This window comes from Doryrhamphus excisus, chromosome 1, assembly GCF_030265055.1.
Source record: "Doryrhamphus excisus isolate RoL2022-K1 chromosome 1, RoL_Dexc_1.0, whole genome shotgun sequence".
NCBI classification, from domain to species: Eukaryota; Metazoa; Chordata; class Actinopteri; order Syngnathiformes; family Syngnathidae; genus Doryrhamphus; species Doryrhamphus excisus.
The window spans coordinates 34,992,074-35,006,147 of record NC_080466.1 but is presented as its reverse complement, the minus strand read 5'-3'; the positions used below and the strand labels follow the sequence as shown (position 1 = coordinate 35,006,147).

General features: G+C 41.8%; 2 protein-coding genes across 2 annotated transcripts in view; one reads left to right on the top strand and one right to left on the bottom strand.

Annotated features, from left to right (window-relative positions):
- tesk2 (testis associated actin remodelling kinase 2) overlaps positions 1–11,007 on the bottom strand; it is a 22,640-nt gene extending 11,633 nt beyond the window's left edge. The window contains exons 1-5 of the mRNA XM_058045985.1: positions 10,880–11,007; positions 8,932–9,394; positions 2,870–3,195; positions 2,579–2,698; positions 1,221–1,342 (exon numbers count right to left, since the gene is read on the bottom strand). Of these exons, the coding sequence (XP_057901968.1) occupies positions 1,221–1,342; positions 2,579–2,698; positions 2,870–2,992 (365 nt within the window). The 5' untranslated portion in view covers positions 2,993–3,195; positions 8,932–9,394; positions 10,880–11,007. The remainder of the gene's footprint in view (positions 1–1,220; positions 1,343–2,578; positions 2,699–2,869; positions 3,196–8,931; positions 9,395–10,879) is intronic.
- On the top strand, positions 10,694–13,909 carry LOC131098741 (zinc finger and SCAN domain-containing protein 2). Its single transcript, XM_058045987.1, has 2 exons — positions 10,694–11,186; positions 11,402–13,909. The coding sequence occupies exons 1-2, from the start codon at positions 10,904–10,906 to the stop codon at positions 12,187–12,189; spliced, it is 1,071 nt and encodes a 356-aa protein (XP_057901970.1). The 5' UTR covers positions 10,694–10,903; the 3' UTR covers positions 12,190–13,909.
- Positions 13,910–14,074: the final 165 nt, after the last annotated feature.

Below are 14,074 nucleotides of genomic sequence, written 5' to 3'. Positions count from 1 at the left end.
GTACTTTGGCATGCCATACTGCCAAGAGTTTTTTTAAAAGTGGTTCTTGTTGGGTGTTGGTAAAACACGGACTTTTTTGCACACCAATCCTTGCAAATCTTGAAATTGACCAATCAGAATCGTTTATTTAGACTGCGGTCCACAGTCCTCGTTTTACCCACACCCGTTCTTGTTCGCAATCAACCAATCAGTGATCGTTTGACTAGGAAAACATCTATCATGGCGTCAATGCTAACATGGTCTAATTCTTCAACAACTTGTGAAGGAAAACAGCAAAAAGTGATGAACCAGTGCCTCCTAAACAAGTATTTTATTAACGGCAGCAAATCAAATGATGGCACAGGTGAGTGAATCACATTGCTGTGACAATTTGAAGTGGTCACAATGAAACACCACAGATTAGATCCAATACCAAGTGCTGATTTTGCACAAGCTACAAAATCTAGCGCTTCCATTTCTCTGTGTATTTTTCTCACCTTTGCTTCACAAATTATTGTTTGACCGTTGAGCATTTTTTTTCTGGATTAAAAACAGTTAAACACTTTACTAGTACACAAATGTGTCTATTCAATAATGTTGTGGTGCACAACTTATAAATATCACTGCTTACTACGACTACGATATGTAAGGTAGTATGGCATGCCATGTTAATGTTTCAGACATTCCTCCAAATACAATGCATCAGTACTATCAGCATATTCGGGCAAGTTCTGGCAAGTAGTTCTCACCTTAAAGATTCCCCATGGGCAAGTCATTTTTGTTTTTAATGTAGAGCCCTGCCATTACTTGCATATTTTCATAAGAAGAAAGAGCAATAATGAAGGAGTTTTGAATTAAGATACTTGTCTTCATTTATTACTTTTTATGCTGCTGTGGCAATTTGGTTGCGTCTTACAATACAACATGCATTTTTATAGTTGCTGTGAGAGAATCTTGCCTTAAAACGCTTACTTTGCACTGAACAGGAAGTCACTGTGTACATTTTAATGCTATGCTACAGTAGTTATGTTGCTGTTGTGATTTGATGCTGATTAGAGATAATAAAGAAGTTAACAATACTACAACACGTTGACATAAACAAACTCCATTTTATGATCACTTTCAAGCAAAATGAAGACAACGGTGGACCGGGACTTGCAGATTTGTTCGACACAGACGGACTGTCGGCACATGTGGGTTCCACTGAATTTCCACTACACGTACTGTGCGAGTGGACCTACCGGAGTATGTTGGGATGCGAGAGGCGATTCATGAGCTGGACTTCTCGCAGCATGTTGGCTCTGTTGCTGCTCAGCTTGTTCATCTTGAGTGCCATCACCTGATCCGACGCTCTGTGACACACCTGCAAAGCCATTAATCAACAGTAATAATTAACAGGACACCCTGATAAGTACACATTACGCATATATAAAGAGGCTCGTGCAGTGGGAAATGAAAAACAGGAAGTAAAAACTCAAAGGTCGGTCGGTCAAAGCAGAGCTGTGTGATCAATTTGCCATTATCGGGATTTTTTAGTTTCCATCTAGCTGTTGTGACATACAGTGACATAACCCCCACCCCTCAGGCTGAGGCGTACACATATCCCACAATCTAAGCATTACGCAACATCATAAAAGTTACCAGCAGGCGACCGCTTCATGAGAGGAGAGGCTACCTAGTGACCGTATCACATGGGTAGTCATAATGGGCCGATTAAATATTCATTCATTCATTTTCTACCGCATTTTCCTCACAAGGGTCGCGGGGGTGCTGGAGCCTATCCCAGCTGTCTTCGGGCGTGAGGCGGGGTACACCCTGGACTGGTGGCCAGCCAATCACAGGGCACATATAGACAAACAACCATTCACACTCACATTCATACCTATGGACAATTTGGAGGATTGCTATGATGATTGTTATGATGCATTATCATCCTATAGTCATTATTTAAAGAGCATCTTTCAGTATGTAAATCTGAGGAAAGGACCTCATGTTGTGTCACAAATGATAAGCTTTACTTCAGACTGTAATCATGCATCATGAAGTGCCCGGCTCAAGTGCAAAGAAGGTGGGATGGCGTGAGTTGGGGTGGTGGGGGGCTGGGGGCACAACAGGACAGCAGGAACGACAGATGGTCCACTCCTCAGAAGCCCCCCCCCACCCCCTTTCCTTCAACACTCCCCCATCTTCTCCATCATCCTGCAGTTAAATGCGGGCTTGTGATTCAACACCAAGTATTCCTCGTCTCTGTCCTGGTACCTTCACATCACACCTTCTGAAAATCATCTGCATCATGCACCCTAAAATGTCCAAAGCCTCCTTGCCGTTATTTCAAAGCCCGTTCAATGTTTCTTTTTGTTCCCCCTACGAGAAGGAGTAGGTGCTTGTTGATGGAGAGGCATCAATTCTGCATGCATGTATGACCTCCATCCCGTGACGTGAAGTCTGTCAAGTGATTGGTGTCCAACTTGGCCTCAAAATGTCAGGGCAACACCAAAGAGACACATCTAAATGGCTTTGAATCTAAAAATCATAACGGCCTGACCGGATTGTTCAATAAGAGAAGCAGGAAGAAGCGGAGTAGGATCAAGTGAGCCACCTTGTAGACGTCAGAGAAGAAGCCTGAGCCGATCCACTCGCAGGTGAAGTCGTCCAGGCGCGTAAGGCAGGAGAAGGCACTGATGAGGGCTCGGTAGGAGGACGGGCACACCCTGCCCACCTGGGGGTGAACGCCACAGAACGTGCAAGTTAGCGGATGGCGCCATTAGAATTCTAAGCGGTGGATGCTTCCATGGATGGCTCACAATGATCAGTTAGGTATCATTATCATCACATATCATTGACTATCATGCCTTACGTCTTTTCTTAGAACATTGCATGATAAACTGACCTGTGATGGCTGCCCCATGCCCATCTCACACACACCTACGCCGCCAAGGCTGTCTCTATCCTCAGCAAAGCGTTCAGGCCGCGTGGGGAACCCAGCGATGGAGTTTCGTTTATTCCGCTCCATGGCGTTGATGAGGATGGCAAGAAAGATGGCGACACCAGTGAGGGTAGCAGGAGTCTTTTTCTGTATGTTATTGTCCACATGACAAGAGCACAGGGTTGGGGCAGAAAGGTGGAGGGCTCAGCGGGAGGGTGCAGGTCCGGCAGGAAGCATGTGTGGAAGGGGGGCTCTCACATGTTGGTTGGAGGTTGTGAGCCGGTGCAATCCTGAATGGGCATAAACACATGGAGATAAATCAGTCAAGCAAGGAGTCATTTTCTTACTAGCATTGCTAAAGAACGCTGATTGTCAGGAGATTAGAACCTTCTAGAACAGGGGTCTCAAACTCAATTTACTTGGGGGCCACTGGAGCTAGGGTCTGGGTGAGACTGGGCCAAATCAGGTTTTCCAAAAAAAAACAACAAAAAAAACGCATTTATTAAAAACAGAAAAATATACAAACTTTTTCAGTGCTTTGGTTCTGATTTTCTACAATAAAAGCTCTGATAAAACATGCCACTGTTCTCAAATATCTTATTTTTTATTTTTCTGCACAAAATAAGATGAAAAATAAATAAACAAATCAAGAATAAAGAAAATCAATCAATCAGTAATAAATAAATATAATAACAATAATAAAACGGCAAATAATAAAAACTTAAACCACATATAGTTGGTGGGTAGACAAATTATTTTTCTCTGATTAAAATTAACAAAGCATTATTAGAGCCCTGTAGACATGACAAAACACGACTATAGTCACATTTATACTCTTTTTATTTACAACATATTGCGCAACTGCAGGGTCTTGCAAAGGTAATAATTTCTTCTGGGTACATGATACCATACAGCATCTATATCAAACTTGCGCAGACAGCACTAACATTACACTTTCATATCAAGGCGGGGGCCTCAAACTAGTGTCCTGCCGGCCACATTTGGCCCGCGCGCCGTGTGTTTGAGACCCCTGTTCTAGAACCTTTGTGCCGCACAGGACGCAACATGGCCATGAGAGGAAGTTTCAAGACAAAGGTCACTCATAAACAAACACCTTCAAGGAAACATGGAGTACAACTACACAAAAAAAAAGGCACGTGAAGCTACTAGCTAGCTACTTTCTCCTTAGCTAACACTTGTGCACTTATCTGCCATCACAATGTCTTTCTACCTTTTAAAATTGTAACTTATCTCAATGGCTCTGTTATCTTCCTAAGCATGACTTTATGTACATTACACGTACAGGTTAGGTAAATATATGATGTACTTCAGTACGTTTTGGCTGCTCGGGAGGAACAAAATGTCTCAGTTGAGTCTTGAGCTGAAAATGTTTGCACTCTTAAGTCAGTTAAATGAGCCAGTCAGTCATTAAAAAGTACTGGAGGTTCTGTTTGGTCTAACAGTCTAACAACTGACAGTCTTTATTGTGTATTTTACAGCATGTGACACACTCGAAGTGTAAAAATAAATAGTATCAAATTAAGAAAAGACGCCTTCATTAAAGCAAAGCCCAGACGGGGTCTTGTGAGATCAGACCCTAAAAACAGTACAGAGATGATTTCTGTATGCTTTCATTTGAACCCTGAAAGACACTGTAGAGCTTGTGTGACATCATGGCATCCGTCGTTGCCACATCTTTAAGAGGCCTTTCCCGTTCTCATTTTCTTACTCTGTGACGGCACCTAGTTTTCAGAGACAAAACCCGCCCGCCGGTGCCAGGCCTCAGCCCTGCTCTCTAATTTCAGGAGCTGCGAGCAGGAATAGACCGGAGGCTCGCTTGTAGTGAGTGCTGCTGCTGAGAATAGGTCGCAATTACGCTCTCACTCTAAGCTTGATTGGAAACAGCTGGCAGACACACTGGAGCTGCGCCACAATATAACGCCACTGTGAGTGTTTTGAATATTCAAATGGCATAACGCCTTAGGGCTGGGGATCTCACAATACGGTTCATGATACATGGCTAATGACAACGATAACGTCTAGATATGGCGATAGATGGATACAAAAGCCAAAAGTCATTTTAACCAGAGTCTAAACAGCAATAGTGCAAAAACAATGACTGGTGAAATAGTAAAAGCTGTAAACACAACATCTCATGTCTCTCAAGTAGATACAATCTATAAAGCAGGGGTCTCAAACTCAATTTACTTGTGGGCCACTGGAGCTCGGGTCTGGGTGAGACTGGGCCGCATCAGGTTTTCAAAAAAAAAACAAAAAAAAAACGCATTGATTAAAAACAAAAAAATGTAAAAAACTTTGCTTTGGTTCCAATTTTCTACAAGAAAAGCTCTGATAAAACATTCCACTGTTCTCAAATATCTTACTTTTTATTTTTCTCCACAAAATAAGATGAAAAATAAATAAACAAATCAAGAATAAAGAAAATCAATCAGTAATAAATAAATAAATATAATAATAATAAAACGGCAAATAATAAAAACTTAAGAAACCACATAGTTGGTGGGTAGAAATTATTTTTTTCTGATTAAAATGAACAAAGCATTATTAGAACCCTGTAGACATGACAAAACACGACTATAGTCACATTTATACTCTTTTTATTTACAACATATTGCGCAACTGCAGGGTCTTGAGACACATGCTAACTCGCAAACTAGAGAGCTAGCGACCTAGCCTTCACGGTAGCCTTCAAGTTATTTCCTTTAAATTTAAATAGCCAAAAAATTACCACTTCCACACGGATAGGGAGGATAACTATTAACAGTTATTTAACCTTTAACATGAACATTAATCAAACATAATAATTTTTTCTGGGTACATGATACCATACAGCATCCATATCAAACTTGCGCGGGCCGCACTAACATTAAACTTTCATATCAAGGCGGGGGCCTCAAACTAGTGTCCTGCGGGCCACATTTGGCCCGCAGGCCGCGTGTTTGAGACACCTGCTATAAAGCATATAAACATTCAGAGTAGTACAGTAGTAGCGACATAATCACCGGAAAGAGACAGAGAATGACCCGGATGTGTTTGAGCAGCATACAACGTTGACAACAGAAGTAAACTACACAGGTCTCTTGAACAACACGATAATTAGCATCTGAAAAGAAAAATCAACATTCTCCCACTATACACCATTTGTGGTGCAAACCATGCATGTTTGCATATTTTCGTGAGACACATTCTGCACAGTACTTAACCGGCGTTGTGCCATCAACACTTCAAACGCCAAAGTGAGTCTGCACTTTGGATTTCAACTATGTTGGCGTTTCTTTCCATTTAACTGTGTTTCGTCTTCTTCCGGGGCTTTCTCACGATTTCTGCCACTCTCACAAGGAGCCCCTCCTGGATCCATGTCATCGGGACATAACTATTTCAACTACAAAGCCCTCCTCAAAAAAACCTCTAACAACATTTTAACATAACATGTAATACTGACAGTATTCATTCATTCATTCATTCATTCATTTTCTATCGCTTATCCTCACAAGGGTCGCGGGGGCTGCTGGAGCCTATCCCAGCTGTCTTCGGGCGAGAGGCGGGGTACACCCTTGACTGGTGGCCAGCCAATCACAGGGCACATATAGACAAACAACCATTCACACTCACATTCATACCTATGGACAATTTGGAGTCTACCGACAGTATATTGCCGTCTTTTCCATTCATCCATTTTCTATACCGCTTATCCTCATTAGGGTTGCATGTTGGAGCCTATCCCAGCTGTCTTTGAGAAAGAGGCGGGGTACACCCTGGATTGGTGACTGGCCAATGGCAGGGCACATATAAACAAACAACCATTCACACCCACATTCATACCTATGGACAATTTGGAGTGGCCAATTAACCTAGCATGTTTTTGGAATGTGGGAGGAAACCGGAGTACCCGGAGAAAACCCACGCATGCACGGGAAGAACATGCAAACTCCACACAGAGATGGCCGAGGGTGGAATTGCCGTGAAGCCCCAAACAGGTTCATACATTTTTTTTTTAAATAAATATTGTCATAATTTAAAAAATGTGCAAAAGCAGCAGCGATTATGACACAGTGGAGCCAATCCGTCCTCCCATGCAGCCCACCATCACAGCGACCAAGAATCCTTGGGGAAAGCCTCAAGGCATATTTGACATGTACATTGTACATGTCAAACCTCACACCTCCGAAACAACGTGACTTCCTAGTCACATACACTTGTAAGACTTTCTCTTATACGGTGGAATTTTACCAGCCAAGATGTAATGAAGATAGAAATTATATAAGAGACAAGAAAAAATGTTTCCCTTGTGTGATGATGTGAAGACAACCTTTCCACTTTCCACTATCCACCGAACTGCAATGATGAACACGACCCCTTTGTTGAAAAGATTCAGATATGTTTAACTGTAATTACGCTTGTGGTTCCATTCATGGTTTTCACTTAGCTTTCTGTTGGGTGTTGCTGCAGATCGTGTGGTTACGCTCACATTTGGTGCCATCATATCCAGTGCTTCGGTGGGTTGGCAAGTCCTGATCTCTTAAAGACCATCTCTAAGGTGGCGTCAGCCCCGTTAGGAATTATTTTATAGGAATGGACCTCTATAAAATTTGTACCCCTGCCGGTTTTGCACATGTGGTAAAATCTGTGGTATATAATATATTTTGACTTCATGCATGAAATTAGCACCCTAACCACTAGGCATAGAGATGGAATTTTTTTTTTTTTTTATGCCACACTGGCCATACCAAAAATGATAACTATGAACGCACCCTAATTGAGTCTGTCAACAATGAATCAAATAGAAATGGTGCTATAATCCACGGCTATTTATCTTATTTATTACAGGGAACACATATTCAGGGAGGACCAGACTTGGTCCACGGGGAACTTGAGTAACCTTGTCTCGCTTGCTGTTGGTGTCATTATTATTTCAGATTTATTAAGCATGACAACTTCACATAGCGCTGCACGCTGGTTGAGCGGTTAGCATGTTGACCACACAGTCAGGAGATGGGGAAATTCTACGCTTGGGTATCTCTGTGTGGAGTTTGCATGTTCACACCGTGCATGCGTGGGTTTTCTCCAGGTACTGCGGTTTCCTCCCACATTCCAAAAACATGCTAGGTTAATTGGCCACTCCAAATTGTCCATAGGTATGAATGTGAGTGTGAATGGTTGTTTGTCTATATGTGCCCTGTGATTGGCTGGCCACCAGTCCAGGGTGTACCCCGCCTCTCGCCCGAAGACAGCTGGGATAGGCTCCAGCAGCCCCCGCGACCCTCGTGAGTAAAAAGCGGTAGAAAATGAATGAATGAATGAACTTCACATCGCGCTGCATGGTGGTCAAGTGGTCAGCATGTTGACCACACAGTCAGGGGATGGGGAAGATTCGACGCTTGGGCACGCTTGGGAGTTTGCATGTTCTCCCTGTGCATGTGTGGGTTTTCTCCAGGTACTCCGGTTTCCTCTCACATTCCAAAAGACATGTATATTAGGTTCATTGTCCATAGGTATGAATGTGAGTGTGAATGGTTGTTTTTCTATACGTGCCCTGCGATTGGCTGGCGACCAGTCCAGGGTGTAGCCCGCCTCTCGGCCCAAGTCAGCTGGGATAGGCTCCAGCATACCCCCTGCGACCCTAATGAGGATAAGCGGCATAGAAAATAGATGGAACTTTTACATTTACTGACAGTTTGTTTTTCCTTAACAAAATGGTGAATAGGGTACTTGCTTATCTGCAGCCAATCAACCTGAAAAGAAGGTATGCTGCCTGCATACCTGCCATTCCACGGAGGGGGGGTGTCAGCAGCAGCATCCGTGCTCATTATCTAGATGCCTCAGACGGCTAATGCTTCCAAAGGGGCTTTCGAGCAAATCTCATTAATTAGAGGCCGTTAGATAACGTCTAAGGCCGCCGTGGCTGCCACACAGAGGCGAATAAAGTTTCAATTCTTGTCTGACGCCAGACAGGAAACTAAGTTTGCTTTCACACACACACACACACACACACAAGATGAACGTACCTGCTTAGACTCGGCTACATCAGTTCATGCTGGGTATTCCGTTTTTCCACCTTCAGAAAATAAAAATAATAAAAAGGCGTTTGTGCGTGGGGGGGGTGCTGAGTAGCTAAATCACTCCAATAACTTGTTTAACCGACGTTTACTTAGCTAGCTAGCTTGGGGAGCTTGACTAGGCTAGTTTGTCAACAAAACTCAAGCTAATAGACGTTAGCCCAACGCCACACAGTGAGTTTTGTCCATATTCGGCTAAAACGGCGTACAAAAACAGTCCCGAAGCTTCATTCGTCGACATTCTCCTGTCGAGGCATGTCGGGTGTTTTTCTCCGCCTGCGGTGATAATTCAGAGGCGATTGTTGCCGTTTGACAGCTCTTGCCGTTTCCCCTGTGCGTCTCGGCCACGGGCCCCGCCTACTGTAGATTGACGGACCGCGTGGCCAATCGTGAGACACGCCTTCATCTGCCCCTATTTTGTAAAAACGAGAAAACTTGGCAATGAATAAACTTTATACATGTGCAACAACCAATTTCTCCAATTTCTAACGCCAATTACGTGCTGTACATAAACACTTACTCTTACGAATACAAGCATTTACAAACCGAATATGAGAAATAGCATTGGCACAGAATGTGAATCACTCGATCATCAGAATATAGCACATTTACAAAACAACATGGAGCATGGGAAATCAATTGTTTTTATGCAATTATTACAAATGACTTATCTCAACACTGTTACTGTAATAGATAAGAACATTAAGCAATATTTAACATTCACATCTTTGTGGTGAAAAGTGTCAAGCATCACTTGACACCAGCAGTGATGCTGCTGTCATCGTGTCTGCTTGTTTTGACTGTGACAAAAGTCGACACCTTTGGTAGTTTTGATTAAAAAATTTGCTTCTCTTCTCCACTCCAATGTGGTAACTCTGTTACCACAACAAGTTTGTTTCGCTCCCATCTTCCAGAATCAATTTGCACTTGCACAGTAATATGGAATAGTCTATTGCCAAAGTGTGGGCTGGGGCCCCCTGATGGGATGTGGTGGTACTGCAGGTGGACCATGAGAGGTCATTAAAAATATGATTCATTTTTTCAAATATTATTTTTAAAATTAGTTTTATTGTAAAATAGTTATCTTGCATATTTATATTTTATTGCACGATTACAAAAATAAAAATAAAAATAAAAATAAAAATAAAAATAAAAATAAAAATAAAAATAAAAATAAAAATAAAAATAAAAATAAAAATAAAAACAAAAACTAAAATTAAAATTAAAATTAAAATTAAAATTAAAATTAAAATTAAAATTAAAATTAAAATTAAAATTAAAATTAAAATTAAAATTAAAATTAAAACGCAGCATGTATTGTTTATAGGACAAAAGGTAATTTTGGTAAAGTTTGTGAACCCCTGGCCTATTGCATGAGAAGGAATCCCTTGAAGGGGAAGTGGTCGAAATGCTTATGAAAGAAGGGGCATTTTAATTTAGCATTTGAATTAAGACTAAAACATCAGTGTGTATTTTAAATTGAAGAAAAAAAACAGCTTTTTGAAACGTTAGGGGGCCCCGGGAAATATTGAGGTCCGAGGCAATTGCCTGTGTTCGCCCACTTTGTAATTGTAGCGCTATCTGGTGGCCAAAACCAGAAGACACGACATTACAATACACTTTGAAAGCCGTGCTTTGGCCGTGCGTGTGTGTGTATTACATTAAATTACTTTCACTTGAATACTTTAAAATCCGAACTTAAGCATCTTTCCATCGTAACATGACGAGTTTGTGTCGACTTGATAACTTTTGTCCCTTCGCCTTCGCCGTAGATTTACATCACATGACGGCGAGCGCTTCCTGATTCTGTTGCATTACACCGAGCCACAGTAATGTAATTTTTTTGGGAAAAACATAAACGTTAACGTGTAATTTGTAGAGTTATCAGCAATCTCACTTGAAGCATACTTTACCGTCAGCCATGTCAACGCAACAGGGGCCCTGCATGGCTCACGGTGCGGCTTTCCAGAGCAAGCTAGCCTCCATCATGGACACGCTGGCCCAGGCGGCCGTGTTGGAGATAGCCAAACTGTGGGAGGACGCTTTTGCTCTCGTCCACGCCGAGCTACGCAGGAGAGACCTGGAGGTGGAAGCCTTGGAGAGGAAGCTGCTGGAAAACCAGCGACAAGCTCCGAATGTGTTGCCGTTTGGCTCCTCCAAGACCGATCAGCAACACAAGCCGCCGCCCACTCCCACCACCGACGGTAAACAACTGTAGCATGTTTTTGAATCTTTATAAATTGTCACTGTTACGTCTAGAAAGATGGACATCTGCACATATTAGTGATGGAGTGGACATTAATAAACCTTAATAAAGTGTGTTTGGCAGTATTTCTGTAAGTATTTGATTCTGGAGGAACTTCATCCACTTAGAAGACTGCAATGCAAACCGTTCTTCACACGGCTCTTGTCCTTTCAGGTCCAGTTTATGAGCCAGTCCAGTCGTCTTCGGAGCAGAGCGCTAAAGAAACGATGGACACCTCCGCCAGTGAGAGAATAGTAGTATTACCCTCTCACTGTGAGGAGAACCCGAGCCTGAGGACCTCTGACAAAACCACTGAAGACCTCCCAGTCAAGCTGGAAGATGAGGATGACGTCATGATTGTGGAGCAGCTATCGGACTGTGAACACAGCAGCAATCAACCGGCAGACTCTTCAGAAGACCAGGAGAACAATCAGTGGTCCTCAGTTTCTGTGGGAGATAGCGACACCACAGAGGAGTCGGACTATTTTCTGGCACCAAATTCCCAGAATCTGGACTCGGAAATCCTGTTCATTGAGAACGCGTTGGATATTCTTGATGGTTCTTCCGAGGCGGCTTTCTCGGAAAGCTTGATCATGGGTGCCAGACATGCTACATCCAGTCAGATCAGAGGTCCTGCGACTTTAAGACAAGCACACCTGGGTCAGGTCGAGGACAGAGAAGAGTCAATCAGAGCTTTCAGTCCACACAACAGAATCCTGGTCTTTAGCGACCCCAGGCTTCCCAAAAACGTAACCAGCGGCCGCGTCAAAGAAAAGTGGTTCATCTGCCCGTTCTGCGGCAAAAGCTTTGATCGAGTAAGCCACCTGGAGATCCACCAGCGCATCCACACGGGCGAGAAACCGTACACGTGCGACACCTGTGGCAAGTGTTTCTCCCAGAGGAGCAACCTGCGAACGCACCAACGCACGCACAAAGACGGGTTGGCCCAAAGTTCTGCTTGACCCCGACTCTCTTAGCGTTGTAGTTTAGCATCACTTTGTACTCATTACATAGTACTTTTACTGGAACTGTGGCACAAGTTTTTTAGGACAAAGTAGCAGAGTGAAAGAGTGGTTCCTTTATGGGTTCATAGCCCGACTAGGCCTTTCTGTGTAGATTTTAAATTGCCTTGTGCTTGTGTGGGTTCCCCAAAAACACTTGCATTGTGAACTAGTTTTCCACTGCGCTACTATAACAACAAATGATCTGCTTTACACTGCTTAAAACAGAAAAAAATGACAACAATTTGAACATACAGTAGTACCTCGGTTTTTGTTATTCATCCATTGCATATGTCTGGATTGCCTATGCTTGTCCTATGCTGGCGGATGTCGATATCGGTAATGGTAATGTTTCCTGTTTCAAAATCTAAATACCGTATTTTCCGGACTATAAGTCGCACTTTTTTCCATAGGTTGGCTGTTCCTGTGACTTATAGTCGAGAGCGACTTATAAATGAAAAAACTGTTTACAGAAACACTGGACTCCTTTTCTGTTCATGTCAATTTGTTGTGTAGCTGAATAAGCATTGTGTTAGCATATCTTACACCTATTCAGCCTGTTCTCTATTCTTTTATTGTTACAACTTGCCTTCCAAGGGGACGTAATGTCTGTTTTGGTCAAGCATTTTGTAAAATAAATTACCCACAAAAAATGCGACTTATACTCCAGTGCGACTTATGTATGTTTTATTCTACCTAATTATGCATTTTTGGCATTGTGCGACTCCGGAGTGACTTATAAATGATAAAACTGTTTGTTACATAAACACTGTACACCTTTAAATTAAATTACCCGCAAAAAATGCGACTTATACTCCAGTGTGACTTATGTATGTTTTTTTTCTACCTAATTTTGCATTTCTGGCCTTGTGCGACTTATACTCTGGAGTGATTTATAAATGAAAAAACTGTTTGTTACATAAACACTGGACACCTTTAAATTAAATTACCCGCAAAAAAATGCAACTTATACTCCAGTGTGACTCATGTATGGGTTTTTTCCTGCCTAATTATGCATTTCTGGTCTTGTGTGACTTATACTCCGGAGTGACTTATAAATGAAAAAACTGTTTGTTACATAATCACTGGACACCTTTAAATTAAATTACCCACAAAAAATGCAACTTATACTCCAGTGTGACTTATGTATGTTTTTTTTCTACCTAATTTTGCAATTCTGGCCTTGTGCGTCTTATACTCTGGAGTGATTTATAAATGAAAAAACTGTTTGTTACATAAACATTGGACACCATTAAATTACACGCAAAAAAATGCAACTTATACTCCAGTGCGACTTATGTATGTTTCTTTCTACCTAATTATGCATTTCTGGCCTTGTGCGACTTATACTCCGGAATGATTTATAAATGAAAAAACTGTTTATGTTACATAAATGCTGGTCACCTTTTAATTAAATTACCCGCAAAAAATGCTTATACTCCAATGTGACTTATGTATGTTTCTTTCTACCTAATTATGCATTTCTGGCCTTGTGCGACTTATACTCCGGAAAGATTTATAAATGAAAAAACTGTTTATGTTACATAAACACTGGACACCTTTAAATTAAATTACCCACAAAAAATGTGACCTATACTCCAGTGTGACTTATGTATGTTTTTTTTTCTCTACCTAATTATGCATTTCTGGCCTTGTGCGACTTACTCCGGGAGCGACTTATAGTCCTGAACATACGGTAAATAAAATTCCAAAGGGTCGGAATTGTACAAAAACTGAATACAATTTTCCCCATACGAAATAAGTAAGTAAGTCCAATTATTCCTTTCCTGACGTCCACAAATGTTAACACAAAACATATTTCCTATACGGTTAGTTTTGGATACAG